Below are 20,523 nucleotides of genomic sequence, written 5' to 3' on the forward strand. Positions count from 1 at the left end.
CACCTCTCTGCTCCTCTAACTATGGAATCTCCTATCAACACTGCCGTCCTCTTCACCTCTGTGCTCCTCTGATTATGGAATCTCCTATCAACACTGCTGTCCTCTTCACCCTTCTGCTCCTCTGACTATGGAATCTCCTATCAACACTGCCGTCCTCTTCACCTCTCTGTTCCTCTGACTATGGAATCTCCTATCAACACTGCCGTCCTCTTCACCTTTCTGCTCCTCTGACTATGGAATCTCCTATCAACACTGCCGTCCTCTTCACCTCTCTGCTCCTCTGACTATGGAATCTCCTATCAACACTGCCGTCCTCTTCACCTTTCTGCTCCTCTGACTATGGAATCTCCTATCAACACTGCCGTCCCCTTCACCTTTCTGCTCCTCTGACTATGGAATCTCCTATCAACACTGCCGTCCTCTTCACCTCTCTGTTCCTCTGACTATGGAATCTCCTATCAACACTGGCATCCTCTTCACCTCTCTGTTTCTCTGACAAGGAAATCTCCTATCAACACTGCCATCCTCTTCACCTCTCTGCTCCTCTGACTATGGAATCTCCTATCAACACTGCTGTCCTCTTCACCTCTCTGCTCCTCTGACTATGGAATCTCCTATCAACACTGCCGTCCTCGTCACCTGTCTGCTCCTCTGACTATGGAATCTCCTATCAACACTGCCGTCCTCTTCACCTCTCTGTTCCTCTGACTATGGAATCTCCTATCAACACTGCCGTCCTCTTCACCTTTCTGGTCCTCTGACTATGGAATCTCCTATCAACACTGCCGTCCTCTTCACCACTCTGTTCCTCTGACTATGGAATCTCCTATCAACACTGCCATCCTCTTCACCTTTCTGCTCCTCTGACTATGGAATCTCCTATCAACACTGCTGTCCTCTTCTACTCTCTGCTCCTCTGACTATGGAATCTCCTATCAACACTGCCGTCCTCTTCACCTCTCTGTTCCTCTGACTATGGAATCTCCTTTCAACACTGCCGTCCTCTTCCCCTCTTTGTTCCTCTGACTATGGAATCTCCTATCAACACTGCCGTACTCTTCACCTCTCTGTTCCTCTGACTATGTAATCTCCTATCAACACTGCCGTCCTCTTCACCTCTCTGCTCCTCTAACTATGGAATCTCCGATCAACACTGCCGTCCTCTTCACCTCTCTCTTCCTCTAATCCACAGGACCAGACCCAGCTCCAGAGACCCCGTCAGAGCAGCCCAGCTCTCTTTTTCCTTTTCCCATTCTGATTTCCCTCTCATCCTTTCTCTTCTCAACTGCCTATAACCCCCCCTCTCGTGCCCCTCCTCCTTCCCTCTTTCCCATGGTCTACTGTCATCTCCTATCATATTCCTTTTTCTTCATCCCTTTACCTCTTCCACCTATTATGTCGCAGCTTCTGACCTCATCCCACCTCCCCAACCTGCCCACCTCTCCCCTAACCTGGTTTCACCTTTTACCTGCCAGCCTGTACTTCCCCTCCCCCACCTTCCTATTCTGGTTCCTGTCCCCTTCCTTTCCATCTCTGATGTGGGGTCTTGCCCCAAAACACCAACTGTTCATTCCTCTCCACACATGCTGGATTCCTCCAACACTGTGTGTGTGTTGCTCTGGATTTCCAGTGTCTGCCGTATCTCTTACATTCCTGTTTTGTTTGTCCGTATGTGATATAGAATTAGTTTTCTGACCCCGTGCTTACACCTAGCTTCTTAATGACCTGCGCCGTCCGAATTTGAAGACTCTGTGATGTCTGAGAGTGAAATGGAGTTGGCTTTGGTGAGTTTCAAGGACAATGATAACGACGATCACCTTGCCGGTCAGCCAAAGCTGCACGATACCTGCATGAGCATCCTGTCGAGATGGAAGTACCTATTGGAAGGAGATGCCCTCACCGACAAACTCCTGAGCCAAGAGGCTGGGCAGCATCAGCAGGAGATGGATACGCTTTTGGAGCAGGAGGACAACCGGAAGGTGATCATCAATGTGGCCGGCCTGAGGTTTGAGACCCACCTGAAGATCCTGGCCCAGTTTCCAGACACACTTCTGGGAAACTCCGCCCGCTGCCTGCCCTACTTTGACCCCCTGACCAACCAGTACTTCTTCGACAGGAACCGGCCCAGTTTTGACGCTATCCTGTACTACTACCAGTCGGGGGGCCGGTTGCGGAGACCTGCCAACGTACCCCTGGACGTCTTCACTGACGAGATCACCTTCTATCAGCTAGGGCCCGAGGCCATGGAGCAGTTTAGGGAACAGGAAAGTTTCATCCGCGAAGCAGAGGCCCAGCTTCCAAGCAAGGAGAACCTCAGGCAGCTTTGGCTGCTGTTCGAGCATCCGGAGAGCTCAGCTGCAGCCCAGGCTGTGGCCATGGTCTCCCTTTCAGTCATCGTAGTGTCCATCGTCAGCTTCTGCCTGGAAACCCTGCCGGAATTCCGGGAGGACTCGGAGTCAGCTGCCGCGGGCCTGGGAAGCGGACCGGCCTCCAGCCTCTTTACTGACCCCTTCTTCCTTGTTGAAACAGCATGCATGTTGTGGTTTTCCTTTGAGCTGCTGGTGAGGGCTGTGGCTTGTCCCAGCAAAGTGGGCTTCTGCAGGGACACCATGAACGCCATTGACGTGGTGTCAATTGTCCCTTACTTTGTGACCCTGGTCACCGAGGTGGTCCAGCGGCAGCAGGAACAGCGGCTGGGCCGCGGGCAGCACGCCATGTCACTGACCATCCTGCGCATTGTTCGGCTGGTCCGAGTCTTCCGCATATTCAAGCTGTCCAGGCACTCCAAGGGCCTGCAGATCCTCGGGCAGACACTGAAGGCCAGTATGAGGGAGCTGGGCCTCCTCATCTTCTTCCTCTTCATCGGCGTCATCCTCTTCTCCAGCGCCCTCTACTTCGCTGAAGTTGACGAGCCGCGGACGCAGTTCTCCAGCATCCCTGATGCTTTCTGGTGGGCGGTAGTCACAATGACCACGGTGGGCTATGGGGACATGTGCCCCATCACCATCGGCGGCAAGGTGGTGGGATCCCTCTGCGCCATCGCCGGTGTGCTGACCATCGCACTGCCCGTGCCCGTCATCGTCTCCAACTTCAACCATTTCTACCACCGGGAGATGGAGAACGAGGAGAGGAAGGATGTGCCCAGTGTAGCCAAGGGCAAGGAACCAGTCACGGCAAGGCACGTCCTGCGGGATAAAACCAAAGCGTCGTGAAGCACCTGGAGCTGGTGGTGACAATGATCACATCACTAGCAGCAGCAGTTCCATATTGTTTGATGAAGCTATCACATGCCCTCGCCTTGGCCCTCTGACCACGTCTCCACACTGTTAATGCCAGCATAGCGACCGTTACTGAAAATGGAAGCCTAATACCTCAGGACTGTTTGGACGGACCAGCTGGCAGACGTTCAAGAGGTCGTTCCAAACAGAGTAGACATGGACTTTTATTGTGTGACATCAGATCCAGGATAACAATTATTTTGTTCTTCCTTGTGTACAGGAAAAGACATTATACAATCTTGAGTCTTTAATCTTGATTTAAACAATCTGGAATACTCTTCCCTATCCTCAATCCAGGTTTGAGGAACAAGGATTAAGATTCAAGATTGTTTATTGTCATTCTTCAGTGTAGAGGGTAAAGGAGAACAAAACGATTGTCACTCCAGATCCAAAGTGGCATAAAAAGCACAATAAGCACTGGGGCGGACAGGAAGCTGCACAACAGGTAGTCAAGGCTGCCCAAGGCATCACTCACACCGGCCTACCCCCCATTAAGGGCAAATATACAGACGTCTCCCTAGTGTCACTTTATGGACATACATTCAGTCACACAAAATGCTGGAAGAACTCGGCAGGTCAGGGACAATCTATGGAAATGAATAAACCGTCAATGTTTCAGGCTGAGACCCTTCATCAGGATTGGAAAGGAAGGGAAAAGATGCCAGAATAAAAAGGTGTGGGGGAGGAGAAGGTGACAGGTGAAAGTTAAAGGGCTGACAAAGAAGGAATCTGACAGAGGTGAGTGGATCATAGGAGGAAGGGAAGGAGGGGAGCCAGGGGTAAGTAATAGGCAGGTGAGAAGAAGTAAAATGGGGAATGGGGGATGGGGAAAGAAATTTGTTTACCAGACAGAGAAATCAATGTTCATGCCATCAGGTGGAGACTACCCAGAAAGAATATAAGTTGTGGCTTCTCCACTCTGAGGATGGATTCATGTTGCCACAAGAGGAGGCCATGGATCGACACTTTGGAATAGGAACGGGAATTAAAATGTTTAGACACTGGGAAGTCTCACTTTTGCAGGATATTGCAGAAGTGGTCCCCTAATTTATGACGGGTCTCAACAAGAGTATCAACAATGCATCACGAGCTCTGGACACAATGGATGACTCCAGAAGATTTCCAGGTGAAGTGTTGCCTCACCTGGAAGGACTGCCTGGGGCCCTGAATGAAGGTGAGGGAGGAGGTGTATGGGCAGGCATGGCACTGGCAGCTTGCCGGATCCAGGAGGGAAATTAATGAGAAGAGATGAATGGACAAGGGAATCATGGAGAATCATAGAGAATCCCTACTTTTGGTGGTAGGATCATTTTGGAGATGGAGGAAGTTGCGTTGGTTGGTAGGTAAGGACAAGAGAAACTGTATCATTATTGAGGCAGTGGAAAGATGGGGTGAGTGCGGATATCCAGGAAGTGGAGGTGAGGGCAGCATCAATAGCGGAGGTAGGGAAATCCCATTCTTTAGAGAACACCCCTGATGTGCTGAAACAGAAGGACACGCCCTGGGAACAGATGCAGCAGAAGTGAAGGTACTGAGAAAAGGGGATACATTTTTACAGGAGATAGGGTGGGAAGATGTATAGTGGAGATAACAGTGGAATCAGTATATATATAAGCTATCTTATGTATTAATATTTATTGTGTTTTTTTAGCTGCTTTAGATCTGGTCTAACAATTATCTTGTTCTCCTTTACACCTGAGGACAGGAAGTGACATTGAATCTTGAACACAAAAAAAGCAGGTGTATCACAAAGATGGATTCGGCAGATACGACAATTGCACTCGTGAATATGCAAGTGTCAGCTAATTATTATTTCATTATGATTGTATTTCACTCCATTTTCTTGTCATAGCTCTTGTCGAGACTTGAGCAAAGCACAGCAATGTTTCGTTGTCTGCATTCTGCCTATCCTGGGAAATTGGACTGTCGAGTCAACTGACTCTGAAGACCAGCAGGTTCATTTTATAATTAGTGACTCCTTTCAGCCACAGTATTGGCCTTGATTTCCATTTGAGAGTTTTCGTTAAGAGTCCTGCTTGGCCAAGTTTTTCTTATGTTCGTTTCGCTGAAACTCTGTTTGAATAAAAGTCTGTGAACTGTCGACACGCTTCAGAGTCTCGCACTCCGCACTTGGGCCATGTCTGAACGTAGTGACACAATGCAATACATACAAGCACAAAAGCAGTCCTATAAAACATAACATACATGTAACAGTGTGACTGTTGGTTTATATCCACAAGATCAGATTAAGCACACACTGCCCAACACACTATGTACGTAAAGTGACACTCGATGAAGTGTACCGAGCAGCTGATGTGGAAGTAATGGTGACGCCGCGGTGTTAATGAGTGGAGGTGTTGATCAGTCTGAGGTGGTGTGGGGTGTTAATGAGTGGAGGTGTTGATCAGTCTGAGGAGATGTGGGTTGTAAATGAGTGGAGGTGTTGATCAGCCTGAGGTGATGTGGGGTGTTAATGAATGGAGGTGTTGATCAGTCTGAGGTGATGAGGGGTGTTAATGACTGGAGGTGTTGATCAGCCTGAGGTGGTGAGGGGTGTTAATGAGTGGAGGTGTTGATCAGTCTGAGGAGATGTGGGGTGTTAATGAGTGGAGGTGTTGATCAGTCTGAGGTGGTGTGGGGTGTTAATGAGTGGAGGTGTTGATCAGTCTGAGGTGGTGTGGGGTGTTAATGAGTGTAGGTGTTGATCAGCCTGAGGTGATGTGGGGTGTTAATGAGTGGAGGTGTTGATCAGCCTGAGGTGATGTGGGGTGTTAATGAGTGGAGGTGTTGATCAGTCTGAGGTGATGCAGGGTGTTAATGGGTGGAGGTGTTGATCAGACTGAGGTGATACGGGGTGTTAATGAGTGGAGGTGTTGATCAGTCTGAGGTGATGTGGGGTGTTAATGAGTGGAGGTGTTGATCAGTCTGAGGTGGTGAGGGGTGTTAATGAGTGGAGGTGTTGATCAATCTGAGCTGGTGAGGGGGGTTAATGAGTGGAGGTGTTGATCAGTCTGAGCTGGTGAGGGGTGTTAATGAGTGGAGGTGTTGATCAGTCTGAGCTGGTGAGGGGTGTTAATGAGTGGAGGTGTTGATCAGTCTGAGCTGGTGAGGGGGGTTAATGAATGGAGGTGTTGATCAGTCTGAGCTGGTGAGGGGTGTTAATGAGTGGAGGTGTTGATCAGTCTGAGGTGATGTGGGGTGTTAATGAGTGGAGGTGTTGATCAGTCTGAGGTGATGCGGGGAGTTAATGAGTGGAATTGTTGATCAGCCTGAGGTGATGCGGGGAGTTAATGAATGGAGGTGTTGATCAGCCTGAGGTGGTGAGGGGTGTTAATGAGTGGAGGTGTTGATCAGTCTGAGGTGATGCGGGGAGTTAATGAGTGGAGTTGTTGATCAGCCTGAGGTGATGCGGGGAGTTAATGAATGGAGGTGTTGATCAGCCTGAGGTGATGTGGGGTGTTAATGAGTGGAGGTGTTGACCAGCCTAAGGTGGTGAGGGGGGTTAATGAGTGGAGGTGTTCATCAGCCTGAGGTGGTGTGGGGTGTGAATGAGCGGAGGTGTTGATCAGCCTGAGGTGATGAGGGGTGTTAATGAGTGGAGGTGTTGATCAGTCTGAGGTGATGCGGGGTGTTAATGAGTGGAGCTGTTGATCAGCATGAGGAGATGTGGGGTGTTAATGAGTGGAGGTGTTGATCAGCCTGAGGTGATGTGGGGTGTTAATGAGTGGATGTGCTGATCAGCCTGAGGTAGTGTGGGGTGTAAATGAGTGGAGGTGTTGATCAGCCTGAGGTGGTGCGGGGTGTGAATGAGCGGAGGTGTTGATCAGCCTGAGGTGATGAGGGGTGTTACTGAGTGGAGGTGTTGATCAAACTGACGTAATGAGGGGGGTTAATGAGTGGAAGTGTTGATCAGCCTGAGGTGGTGTGGGGTGTGATTGAGCGGAGGTGTTGATCAGCCTGAGTTGATGAAGGGTGTTAATGAGTGGAGGTGTGGATCAGCCTGAGGTGATGAGGGGTGTTAATGAGTGGAGGTGTTGAACAGCCTGAGGTGATGTGGGGTGTTAATGAGTCGAGGTGTTGATCAGTCTGAGGTGATGAGGGGTGTTAATGAGTGGAGGTTTTTATCAGCCTGAGGTGATGTGGGGTGTTAATGAGTGGAGGTGTTGATCAGCCTGAGGTGATGTGGGGTGTTAATGAGTGGAGTTGTTTATCAGTCTGAGGTCGTGAGGGGTGTTAATGAGTGGATGGGTTAATCAGCCTGAGGGGGTGAAGGGTGTAAATGAGTGGAGGTGTTGAGCAGTCTGAGGTAGTGAGGGGTGTTCATGACTGGACGTGTTGATCAGTCTGGGGTGATGTGGGTTATTAATGAGTTGAGGTGTTGATTAGCATGAGGAGATCTGAGGTGTTAATGAGTGGAGGTGTTGATCAGCCTGAGGTGATGCGGGGTGTTAATGAGTGGAGGTGTTGATCAGCCTAAGGTGGTGAGGGGGGTTAATGAGTGGAGGTGTTCATCAGCCTGAGGTGGTGTGGGGTGTGAATGAGCGGAGGTGTTGATCAGCCTGAGGTGATGAGGGGTGTTAATGAGTGGAGGTGTTGATCAGCCTGAGGTGGTGTGGGGTGTTAATGATTCGAGGTGTTGATCAGTCTGAGGTGATGCAGGGTGTTAATGAGTGGAGGTGTTGATCAGTCTGAGGTGATGTGGGCTGTTAATGAGTGGAGGTGTTGATCAGTCTGAGGTGATGCAGGGTGTTAATGAGTGGAGGTGTTGATCAGTCTGAGGTGATGTGGGGTTTTAATGAGTGGAGGTGTTGATCAGTCCGAGGAGATGCGGGGTGTTAATGAGTGGAGGTGTTGATCAGTCTGAGGTGATGTGGGGTGTTAATGAATGGAGGTGTTGATCAGCCTGAGGTGAAGAGGGGTGTCAATGAGTGGAGGTGTGGATCAGTCTGAGGTGATGTGGGGTGTTAATGAGTGGAGGTGTGGATCAGTCTGAGGTGATGCAGGGTATTAATGAGTGGAGGTGTTGATCAGCCTGAGGTGATGTGGGGTGTTAATGAGTGGAGGTGTGGATCAGTCTGAGGTGATGCAGGGTGTTAATGAGTGGAGGTGTTGATCAGCCTGAGGTGATGTGGGGTGTTAATGAGTGTAGGTGTTGATCAGCCTGAGGTGGTGTGGGGTGTTAATAAGTGGAGGTGTTGATCAGCCTGAGGTGATGTGGGGTGTTAATGAGTGGAGTTGTTGATCAGTCTGAGGTGGTGAGGGGTGTTAATGAGTGGAGGGGTTAATCAGCCTGAGGTGGTGAAGGGTGTAAATGAGTGGAGGTGTTGAGCAGTCTGAGGTAGTGAGGGGTGTTCATGACTGGACGTGTTAATCAGTCTGGGGTGATGTGGGTTATTAATGAGTTGAGGTGTTGATCAGCATGAGGAGATCTGAGGTGTTAATGAGTGGAGGTGTTGATCAGCCTGAGGTGATGCGGGGTGTTAATGAGTGGAGGTGTTGATCAGCCTAAGGTGGTGAGGGGGGTTAATGAGTGGAGGTGTTGATCAGCCTGAGGTGATGTGGGGTGTTAATGAGTGGAGGTGTTGATCAGCATGAGGAGATGTGGGGTGTTAATGAGTGGAGGTGCTGATCAGTCTGAGGTGATGTGGGGTGTTAATGAGTGGAGGTGTTGATCAGTCTGAGCTGATGTGGGGTGTTAATGAGTGGAGGTGTTGATCAGTCTGAGCTGATGTGGGGTGTTAATGAGTGGAGGTGCTGATCAGTCTGAGGTGATGAGGGGTGTAAATGAGTGGAGGTGTTGATCAGTCTGAGGTGATGTGGGGTGTTAATGAATGGAGGTGTTGATCAGCCTGAGGTGATGTGGGGTGTTAATGAATGGAGGTGTTGATAGACTGAGGTGATGTGGGGTGTTAATCATTTGAGGAGTTGATCAGTCTGAGCTGATGTGGGGTGTTAATGAGTGGATGTGTTGATCAGTCTGAGCTGATGTGGGGTGTTAATGAGTGGAGGTGTTGATCAGTCTGAGGTAATGCTGGGTGTTAATGAGTGTAGGTGTTGATCAGCCTGAGGTGATGTGGGGTGTTAATGAGTGGAGGTGTTGATCAGTCTGAGGAGATGTGGGGTGTTAATGAGTGGAGGTGTTGATCAGCCTGAGGTGATGTGGGGTGTTAATGAGTGGAGGTGTGGATCAGTCTGAGGTGATGCAGGGTGTTAATGAGTGGAGGTGTTGATCAGCCTGAGGTGATGCGGGGTGTTACTGACTGGAGGTGTTGATCAGTCTGAGGTGATGTGTGGTGTTAATGAGTGGAGGTGTTGATCAGACTGAGGTGGTGAGGGGTGTTAATGAGTGGAGGGGTTGATCAGTCTGAGGTGATGTGGGGTGTTAATGAGTGGAGGTGTTGATCAGCCTGAGGTGGTGAGGGGTGTAAATGAGTGGAGGTGTTGATCAGTCTGAGGTAGTGAGGGGTGTTAATGACTGGACATGTTGATCAGTCTGAGGTGATGTGGGGTGTTAATGACTGGACATGTTGATCAGCCTGAGGTGGTGTGTGGTTTTAATGAGTGGAGGTGTTTATCAGTCTGAGGTGATGCGGGGTGTTAATGAGTGGAGGTGTAGATCAGCCTGAGGTGGTGTGTGGTTTTAATGAGTGGAGGTGTTTATCAGTCTGAGGTGATGCGGGGTGTTAATGAGTGGAGGTGTTGATCAGCCTGAGGTGATGTGGGGTGTTAATGAGTGGAGGTGTTTATCAGTCTGAGGTGATGCGGGGTGTTAATGAGTGGAGGTGTTGATCAGTCTGAGGAGATGTGGGGTGTTAATGAGTGGAGGTGTTGATCAGCCTGAGGTGGTGTGGGGTGTTAATGAGTGGAGGTGTTGATCAGCCTGAGGTGCTGTGGGGTGTTAATGAGCGGTGTAGATCAGCCTGAGGTGGTGTGGGGTGTTAATGGGTGGAGGTGTTGATCAGCCTGATGTGGTGAGGGGTGTTAATGAGTGGAGGTCTTGATCAGTCTGAAGTGGTGCGGGGTGTTAATGGGTGGAGGTGTTGATCGGTCTGTGAAGTGGGGTGTTAATGAGTGGAATTGTTGATCAGTCTGAGGTGATGTGGGGTGTTAATGAATGGAGGTGTTGATCTGACTGAGGTGATGTGGGGTGTTAATGAGTTGAGGAGTTGATCAGCCTGAGGTGGTGAGCGGTGTTAATGAGTGGAGGTGTTGATCAGCATGAGCAGATGTGAGGTGTTAATGAGTGGAGGTGTTGATCAGCCTGAGGTGATGCGGGGTATTACTGAGTGGAGGTGTTGATCAGCCTAAGGTGGTGAGGGGGGTTAATGAGTGGAGGTGTTGATCAGCCTGAGTTGAAGTGGGGCGTTAATGAGTGGAGTTGTTGATCAGTCTGAGGTGGTGAGGGGTGTTAATGAGTGGAGGTGTTGATCAGTCTGAGGAGATGTGGGGTGTTAATGAGTGGAGGTGTTGATCAGTGGGAGGTGATGTCGGGTGTTAATGAGAGGAGGTGTTGATCAGCCTGAGGTGATGTGGGGTGTTGATGAGTCGAGGTGTTGATCAGTCTGAGGTGATGCGGGTTGTTAATGTGGAGCTGTTGATCAGCATGAGGAGATGTGGGGTGTTAATGAGTGGATGTGTTGATCAGCCTGAGGTCGTGTGGGGTGTAAATGAGTGGAGGGGTTGATCAGCCTAAGGTGGTGAGGGTGGTTAATGAGTGGAGGTGTTGATCAGCCTGAGGTGGTGTGGGGTGTGAATGAGCGGAGGTGTTGATCAGCCTGAGGCGATGAGGGGTGTTAATGAGTGGAGGTGTTGATCAGCCTGAGGTGATATGGGGTGTTAATGAGTGGAGGTGTTGATCAGTCTGAGGTGATGCAGGGTGTTAATGAGTGGAGGTGTTGATCAGCCTGAGGTGATGTGGGGTGTTAATGAGTGGAGGTGTTTATCAGTCTGAGGTGATGCGGGGTGTTAATGAGTGGAGCTGTTGATCAGCATGAGGAGATGTGGGGTGTTAATGAATGGAGGTGTTGATCAGCCTGAGGTGGTGAGGGGTGTAAATGAATGGAGGTGTTGATCAGTCTGAGGTAGTGAGGGGTGTTAATGACTGGACGTGTTGATCAGTCTGAGGTGATGCAGGGTGTTAATGAGTGGATGTGTTGATCAGCCTGAGGTAGTGTGGGGTGTAAATGAGTGGAGGTGTTGATCAGCCTGAGGTGGTGTGGGGTGTGAATGAGCGGAGGTGTTGATCAGCCTGAGGTGATGTGGTGTGTTAATGATTCGAGGTGTTGATCAGCCTGAGGTGATGTGGTGTGTTAATGATTCGAGGTGTTGATCAGCCTGAGGTGATGTGGGGTGTTAATGAGTGGAGGTGTTGATCAGGCTGAGGTGATGCGGAGTGTGAATGAGTGGAGCTGTTGATCAGTCTGAGGTGGGGTGCGGTGTTAATGGGTGGTGTTGATCTGTCTGAGGTGAAGTGGGGCGTTAATGAGTGGAGTTGTTGATCACACTGAGGTGGTGAGGGGTGTTAATGAGTGGAGGGGTGGATCAGTCTGAGGTGATGTGGTGTGTTAATGATTGGAGGTGTAGATCAGCCTGAGGTGATGTGGGGTGTTAATGAGTGGAGGTGTTGATCAGTGGGAGGTGATGTCGGGTGTTAATGAGAGGAGGTGTTGATCATCCTGAGGTGATGTGGGGTGTTGATGAGTCGAGGTGTTGATCAGTCTGAGGTGATGCGGGGTGTTAATGTGGAGCTGTTGATCAGCATGAGGAGATGTGGGGTGTTAATGAGTGGATGTGTTGATCAGCCTGAGGTCGTGTGGGGTGTAAATGAGTGGAGGGGTTGATCAGCCTAAGGTGGTGAGGGTGGTTAATGAGTGGAGGTGTTGATCAGCCTGAGGTGGTGTGGGATGTGAATGAGCGGAGGTGTTGATTAGCCTGAGGTGATATGGGGTGTTAATGAGTGGAGGTGTTGATCAGTCTGAGGTGATGCAGGGTGTTAATGAGTGGAGGTGTTGATCAGCCTGAGGTGATGTGGGGTGTTAATGAGTGGAGGTGTTTATCAGTCTGAGGTGATGCGGGGTGTTAATGAGTGGAGCTGTTGATCAGCATGAGGAGATGTGGGTTGTTAATGAGTGGAGGTGTTGATCAGCCTGAGGTGATGTGGGGTGTTAATGAATGGAGGTGTTGATCAGCCTGAGGTGGTGAGGGGTGTAAATGAATGGAGGTGTTGATCAGTCTGAGGTAGTGAGGGGTGTTAATGACTGGACGTGTTGATCAGTCTGAGGTGATGCAGGGTGTTAATGAGTGGATGTGTTGATCAGCCTGAGGTAGTGTGGGGTGTAAATGAGTGGAGGTGTTGATCAGCCTGAGGTGGTGTGGGGTGTGAATGAGCGGAGGTGTTGATCAGCCTGAGGTGATGAGGGGTGTTAATGAGTGGAGGTGTTGATCAGGCTGAGGTGATGCGGAGTGTTAATGAGTGGAGCTGTTGATCAGTCTGAGGTAGGGTGCGGTGTTAATGGGTGGTGTTGATCTGTCTGAGGTGAAGTGGGGCGTTAATGAGTGGAGTTGTTGATCACACTGAGGTGGTGAGGGGTGTTAATGAGTGGAGGGGTGGATCAGTCTGAGGTGATGTGGGGTGTTAATGAATGGAGGTGTTGATCAGCCTGAGGTGGTGAAGGGTGTAAATGAGTGGAGGTGTTGATCAGTCTGAGGTAGAGAGGGGTGTTAATGACTGGACGTGTTGATCAGTCTGAGGTGATGCAGGTTGTTAATGAGTGGAGGTGTTGATCAGCCTGAGGTGATGTGGGCTGTTAGTGATTGGATGTGTTGATCAGCCTGAGGTAGTGTGGGGTGTAAATGAGTGGAGGTGTTGATCAGCCTAAGGTGGTGAGGGGGGTTAATGAGTGGAGGTGTTGATCAGCCTGAGGTGGTGTGTGGTTTTAATGAGTGCCTGTGTTGATCAGTCTGAGGTGATGCAGGGTGTTAATGAGTGGAGGTGTTGATCAGCCTGAGGTGATGTGGGGTGTTAATGAGTCGAGGTGTTGATCAGTCTGAGGTGATGCAGGGTGTTAATGAGTGGAGGTGTTGATCAGCCTGAGGTGATGTGGGGTGTTAATGACTGGAGTTGTTGATCAGTCTGAGGTGGTGAGGGGTGTTAATGAGTGGAGGGGTTAATGAGCCTGAGGTGGTGAAGGGTGTAAATGAGTGGAGGTGTTGAGCAGTCTGAAATAGTGAGGGGTGTTCATGACTGGACGTGTTGATCAGTCTGAGGTGATGTGGGTTATTAATGAGTTGAGGTGTTGATCAGCATGAGGAGATCTGAGGTGTTAATGAGTGGATGTGTTGATCAGCCTGAGGTCGTGTGGGGTGTAAATGAGTGGAGGTGTTGATCAGCCTAAGGTGGTGAGGGTCGTTAATGAGTGGAGGTGTTGATCAGCCTGAGGTGGTGTGGGGTGTGAATGAGCGGAGGTGTTGATCAGCCTGAGGTGATGAGGGGTGTTAATGAGTGCAGGTGTTCATCAGTCTGAGGTGATGCAGGGTGTTAATGAGTGGAGGTGTTGATCAGTCTGAGGAGATGCGGGGTGTTAATGAGTGGAGGTGTTGATCAGTCTGAGGTGATGTGGGGTGTTAATGAGTAGAGGTGTTGATCAGCTGAGGTGATGTGTGGTGTTAATGAGTGGAGGTGTTGATCAGCCTGAGGTGGAGTGGGGTGTGAATGAGCGGAGGTGTTGATCAGCTGAGGTGATGTGCGGTGTTAATGGGTGGAGGTGTTCATCAGCCTGAGGAGATGTGGGGTGTTAATGAGTGGAGGTGTTGATCAGTCTGAGGTGATGTGGGGTGTTAATGAATGGAGATGTTGATCAGACTGAGGTGATGTGGGGTGTTAATGAGTTGAGGTGTTGATCAGTCTGAGCTGATGTGGGGTGTTAATGAGTGGATGTGTTGATCAGTCTGAGCTGAAGTGGGGTATAAATGAGTGGATGTGTTGATCAGCCTGAGGTGATGTGGGGTGTTAATGACTGGACGTGTTAATCAGTGTGAGGTGATGCAGGTTGTTAATGAGTGGATGTGTTGATCAGTCTGAGGTGATGTGGGGTGTTAATGAATGGAGGTGTTGATCAGCCTGAGGTGATGCAGGGTGTTAATGAGTGGAGGTGTTGATCAGCCTGAGGTGATGTGGGGTGTTAATGACTGGAGTTGTTGATCAGTCTGAGGTGGTGAGGGGTGTTAATGAGTGGAGGGGTTAATGAGCCTGAGGTGGTGAAGGGTGTAAATGAGTGGAGGTGTTGAGCAGTCTGAGGTAGTGAGGGGTGTTCATGACTGGACGTGTTGATCAGTCTGAGGTGATGTGGGTTATTAATGAGTTGAGGTGTTGATCAGCATGAGGAGATCTGAGGTGTTAATGAGTGGATGTGTTGATCAGCCTGAGGTCGTGTGGGGTGTAAATGAGTGGAGGTGTTGATCAGCCTAAGGTGGTGAGGGTCGTTAATGAGTGGAGGTGTTGATCAGCCTGAGGTGGTGTGGGGTGTGAATGAGCGGAGGCGTTGATCAGCCTGAGGTGATGAGGGGTGTTAATGAGTGCAGGTGTTCATCAGTCTGAGGTGATGCAGGGTGTTAATGAGTGGAGGTGTTGATCAGTCTGAGGAGATGCGGGGTGTTAATGAGTGGAGGTGTTGATCAGCCTGAGGTGATGGGGGGTGTTAATGACTGGACGTGTTAATCAGTGTGAGGTGATGCAGGTTGTTAATGAGTGGATGTGTTGATCAGTCTGAGGTGATGTGGGGTGTTAATGAATGGAGGTGTTGATCAGCCTGAGGTGATGCAGGGTGTTAATGAGTGGAGGTGTTGATCAGCCTGAGGTGATGTGGGGTGTTAATGACTGGAGTTGTTGATCAGTCTGAGGTGGTGAGGGGTGTTAATGAGTGGAGGGGTTAATGAGCCTGAGGTGGTGAAGGGTGTAAATGAGTGGAGGTGTTGAGCAGTCTGAGGTAGTGAGGGGTGTTCATGACTGGACGTGTTGATCAGTCTGAGGTGATGTGGGTTATTAATGAGTTGAGGTGTTGATCAGCATGAGGAGATCTGAGGTGTTAATGAGTGGATGTGTTGATCAGCCTGAGGTCGTGTGGGGTGTAAATGAGTGGAGGTGTTGATCAGCCTAAGGTGGTGAGGGTCGTTAATGAGTGGAGGTGTTGATCAGCCTGAGGTGGTGTGGGGTGTGAATGAGCGGAGGCGTTGATCAGCCTGAGGTGATGAGGGGTGTTAATGAGTGCAGGTGTTCATCAGTCTGAGGTGATGCAGGGTGTTAATGAGTGGAGGTGTTGATCAGTCTGAGGAGATGCGGGGTGTTAATGAGTGGAGGTGTTGATCAGTCTGAGGTGATGTGGGGTGTTAATGAGTAGAGGTGTTGATCAGCTGAGGTGATGTGTGGTGTTAATGAGTGGAGGTGTTGATCAGCCTGAGGTGGAGTGGGGTGTGAATGAGCGGAGGTGTTGATCAGCTGAGGTGATGTGCGGTGTTAATGGGTGGAGGTGTTGATCAGTCTGAGGTGATGTTGGGTGTTAATGAATGGAGATGTTGATCAGACTGAGGTGATGTGGGGTGTTAATGAGTTGAGGTGTTGATCAGTCTGAACTGATGTGGGGTGTTAATGAGTGGATGTGTTGATCAGTCTGAGCTGATGTGGGGTATAAATGAGTGGATGTGTTGATCAGCCTGAGGTGATGTGGGGTGTTAATGACTGGACGTGTTAATCAGTGTGAGGTGATGCAGGTTGTTAATGAGTGGAGGTGTTGATCAGTCTGAGGTGATGTGGGGTGTTAATGAATGGAGGTGTTGATCAGCCTGAGGTGATGTGGGGTGTTAATGAATGGAGGTGTTGATCAGACTGAGGTGATGTGGGGTGTTAATGAGTTGAGGAGTTGATCAGTCTGAGCTGATGTGGGGTGTTAATGACTGGACGTGTTGATCAGTCTGAGGTGATGCAGGGTGTTAATGAGTGGAGGTGTTGATCAGACTGAGGTGGTGAGGGGTGTTAATGAGTGGACGGGTTGATCAGTCTGAGGTGATGTGGGGTGTTAATGAGTGGAGTTGTTGATCAGTCTGAGGTGGTGAGGGGTGTTAATGAGTGGAGGTGTTGATCAGCCTGAGGTGATGTGGGGTGTTAATGACTGGAGTTGTTGATCAGTCTGAGGTGATGTGGGGTGTTAATGAGTAGAGGTGTTGATCAGCTGAGGTGATGTGTGGTGTTAATGAGTGGAGGTGTTGATCAGCCTGAGGTGGAGTGGGGTGTGAATGAGCGGAGGTGTTGATCAGCTGAGGTGATGTGCGGTGTTAATGGGTGGAGGTGTTGATCAGCCTGAGGAGATGTGGGGTGTTAATGAGTGGAGGTGTTGATCAGTCTGAGGTGATGTGGGGTGTTAATGAATGGAGATGTTGATCAGACTGAGGTGATGTGGGGTGTTAATGAGTTGAGGTGTTGATCAGTCTGAGCTGATGTGGGGTGTTAATGAGTGGATGTGTTGATCAGTCTGAGCTGATTTGGGGTATAAATGAGTGGATGTGTTGATCAGCCTGAGGTGATGTGGGGTGTTAATGACTGGACGTGTTAATCAGTGTGAGGTGATGCAGGTTGTTAATGAGTGGAGGTGTTGATCAGTCTGAGGTGATGTGGGGTGTTAATGAATGGAGGTGTTGATCAGCCTGAGGTGATGCAGGGTGTTAATGAGTGGAGGTGTTGATCAGCCTGAGGTGATGTGGGGTGTTAATGACTGGAGTTGTTGATCAGTCTGAGGTGGTGAGGGGTGTTAATGAGTGGAGGGGTTAATGAGCCTGAGGTGGTGAAGGGTGTAAATGAGTGGAGGTGTTGAGCAGTCTGAGGTAGTGAGGGATGTTCATGACTGGACGTGTTGATCAGTCTGAGGTGATGTGGGTTATTAATGAGTTGAGGTGTTGATCAGCCTGAGGTGATGCGGGGTATTACTGAGTGGAGGTGTTGATCAGCCTAAGGTGGTGAGGGGGGTTAATGAGTGGAGGTGTTGATCAGCCTGAGTTGAAGTGGGGCGTTAATGAGTGGAGTTGTTGATCAGTCTGAGGTGGTGAGGGGTGTTAATGAGTGGAGGTGTTGATCAGTCTGAGGAGATGTGGGGTGTTAATGAGTGGAGGTGTTGATCAGTGGGAGGTGATGTCGGGTGTTAATGAGAGGAGGTGTTGATCAGCCTGAGGTGATGTGGGGTGTTGATGAGTCGAGGTGTTGATCAGTCTGAGGTGATGCGGGGTGTTAATGTGGAGCTGTTGATCAGCATGAGGAGATGTGGGGTGTTAATGAGTGGATGTGTTGATCAGCCTGAGGTCGTGTGGGGTGTAAATGAGTGGAGGGGTTGATCAGCCTAAGGTGGTGAGGGTGGTTAATGAGTGGAGGTGTTGATCAGCCTGAGGTGGTGTGGGGTGTGAATGAGCGGAGGTGTTGATCAGCCTGAGGTGATGAGGGGTGTTAATGAGTGGAGGTGTTGATCAGCCTGAGGTGATATGGGGTGTTAATGAGTGGAGGTGTTGATCAGTCTGAGGTGATGCAGGGTGTTAATGAGTGGAGGTGTTGATCAGCCTGAGGTGATGTGGGGTGTTAATGAGTGGAGGTGTTTATCAGTCTGAGGTGATGCGGGGTGTTAATGAGTGGAGCTGTTGATCAGCATGAGGAGATGTGGGGTGTTAATGAATGGAGGTGTTGATCAGCCTGAGGTGGTGAGGGGTGTAAATGAATGGAGGTGTTGATCAGTCTGAGGTAGTGAGGGGTGTTAATGACTGGACGTGTTGATCAGTCTGAGGTGATGCAGGGTGTTAATGAGTGGATGTGTTGATCAGCCTGAGGTAGTGTGGGGTGTAAATGAGTGGAGGTGTTGATCAGCCTGAGGTGGTGTGGGGTGTGAATGAGCGGAGGTGTTGATCAGCCTGAGGTGATGTGGTGTGTTAATGATTCGAGGTGTTGATCAGCCTGAGGTGATGTGGTGTGTTAATGATTCGAGGTGTTGATCAGCCTGAGGTGATGTGGGGTGTTAATGAGTGGAGGTGTTGATCAGGCTGAGGTGATGCGGAGTGTGAATGAGTGGAGCTGTTGATCAGTCTGAGGTGGGGTGCGGTGTTAATGGGTGGTGTTGATCTGTCTGAGGTGAAGTGGGGCGTTAATGAGTGGAGTTGTTGATCACACTGAGGTGGTGAGGGGTGTTAATGAGTGGAGGGGTGGATCAGTCTGAGGTGATGTGGTGTGTTAATGATTGGAGGTGTAGATCAGCCTGAGGTGATGTGGGGTGTTAATGAGTGGAGGTGTTGATCAGTGGGAGGTGATGTCGGGTGTTAATGAGAGGAGGTGTTGATCATCCTGAGGTGATGTGGGGTGTTGATGAGTCGAGGTGTTGATCAGTCTGAGGTGATGCGGGGTGTTAATGTGGAGCTGTTGATCAGCATGAGGAGATGTGGGGTGTTAATGAGTGGATGTGTTGATCAGCCTGAGGTCGTGTGGGGTGTAAATGAGTGGAGGGGTTGATCAGCCTAAGGTGGTGAGGGTGGTTAATGAGTGGAGGTGTTGATCAGCCTGAGGTGGTGTGGGATGTGAATGAGCGGAGGTGTTGATTAGCCTGAGGTGATATGGGGTGTTAATGAGTGGAGGTGTTGATCAGTCTGAGGTGATGCAGGGTGTTAATGAGTGGAGGTGTTGATCAGCCTGAGGTGATGTGGGGTGTTAATGAGTGGAGGTGTTTATCAGTCTGAGGTGATGCGGGGTGTTAATGAGTGGAGCTGTTGATCAGCATGAGGAGATGTGGGTTGTTAAAGAGTGGAGGTGTTGATCAGCCTGAGGTGATGTGGGGTGTTAATGAATGGAGGTGTTGATCAGCCTGAGGTGGTGAGGGGTGTAAATGAATGGAGGTGTTGATCAGTCTGAGGTAGTGAGGGGTGTTAATGACTGGACGTGTTGATCAGTCTGAGGTGATGCAGGGTGTTAATGAGTGGATGTGTTGATCAGCCTGAGGTAGTGTGGGGTGTAAATGAGTGGAGGTGTTGATCAGCCTGAGGTGGTGTGGGGTGTGAATGAGCGGAGGTGTTGATCAGCCTGAGGTGATGAGGGGTGTTAATGAGTGGAGGTGTTGATCAGGCTGAGGTGATGCGGAGTGTTAATGAGTGGAGCTGTTGATCAGTCTGAGGTAGGGTGCGGTGTTAATGGGTGGTGTTAATCTGTCTGAGGTGAAGTGGGGCGTTAATGAGTGGAGTTGTTGATCACACTGAGGTGGTGAGGGGTGTTAATGAGTGGAGGGGTGGATCAGTCTGAGGTGATGTGGGGTGTTAATGAATGGAGGTGTTGATCAGCCTGAGGTGGTGAAGGGTGTAAATGAGTGGAGGTGTTGATCAGTCTGAGGTAGAGAGGGGTGTTAATGACTGGACGTGTTGATCAGTCTGAGGTGATGCAGGTTGTTAATGAGTGGAGGTGTTGATCAACCTGAGGTGATGTGGGCTGTTAGTGATTGGATGTGTTGATCAGCCTGAGGTAGTGTGGGGTGTAAATGAGTGGAGGTGTTGATCAGCCTAAGGTGGTGAGGGGGGTTAATGAGTGGAGGTGTTGATCAGCCAGAGGTGGTGTGTGGTTTTAATGAGTGCCTGTGTTGATCAGTCTGAGGTGATGCAGGGTGTTAATGAGTGGAGGTGTTGATCAGCCTGAGGTGATGTGGGGTGTTAATGAGTCGAGGTGTTGATCAGTCTGAGGTGATGCAGGGTGTTAATGACTGGAGTTGTTGATCAGTCTGAGGTGGTGAGGGGTGTTAATGAGTGGAGGGGTTAATGAGCCTGAGGTGGTGAAGGGTGTAAATGAGTGGAGGTGTTGAGCAGTCTGAAATAGTGAGGGGTGTTCATGACTGGACGTGTTGATCAGTCTGAGGTGATGTGGGTTATTAATGAGTTGAGGTGTTGATCAGCATGAGGAGATCTGAGGTGTTAATGAGTGGATGTGTTGATCAGCCTGAGGTCGTGTGGGGTGTAAATGAGTGGAGGTGTTGATCAGCCTAAGGTGGTGAGGGTCGTTAATGAGTGGAGGTGTTGATCAGCCTGAGGTGGTGTGGGGTGTGAATGAGCGGAGGTGTTGATCAGCCTGAGGTGATGAGGGGTGTTAATGAGTGCAGGTGTTCATCAGTCTGAGGTGATGCAGGGTGTTAATGAGTGGAGGTGTTGATCAGTCTGAGGAGATGCGGGGTGTTAATGAGTAGAGGTG

At 49.9% G+C, this 20,523-nt stretch overlaps 1 protein-coding gene across 1 annotated transcript; it reads left to right on the top strand.

Annotated features, from left to right (window-relative positions):
* The first annotated feature begins 1,754 nt into the window (after positions 1 to 1,754).
* On the top strand, positions 1,755 to 3,212 carry LOC132381242 (potassium voltage-gated channel subfamily A member 10-like). Its single transcript, XM_059950623.1, has one exon. It carries the CDS (start codon positions 1,755 to 1,757, stop codon positions 3,210 to 3,212), a length of 1,458 nt encoding a protein of 485 aa, XP_059806606.1.
* Positions 3,213 to 20,523: the final 17,311 nt, after the last annotated feature.

Source organism: Hypanus sabinus, chromosome 25 (assembly GCF_030144855.1).
Source record: "Hypanus sabinus isolate sHypSab1 chromosome 25, sHypSab1.hap1, whole genome shotgun sequence".
In the NCBI taxonomy this organism is placed as follows: domain Eukaryota; kingdom Metazoa; phylum Chordata; class Chondrichthyes; order Myliobatiformes; family Dasyatidae; genus Hypanus; species Hypanus sabinus.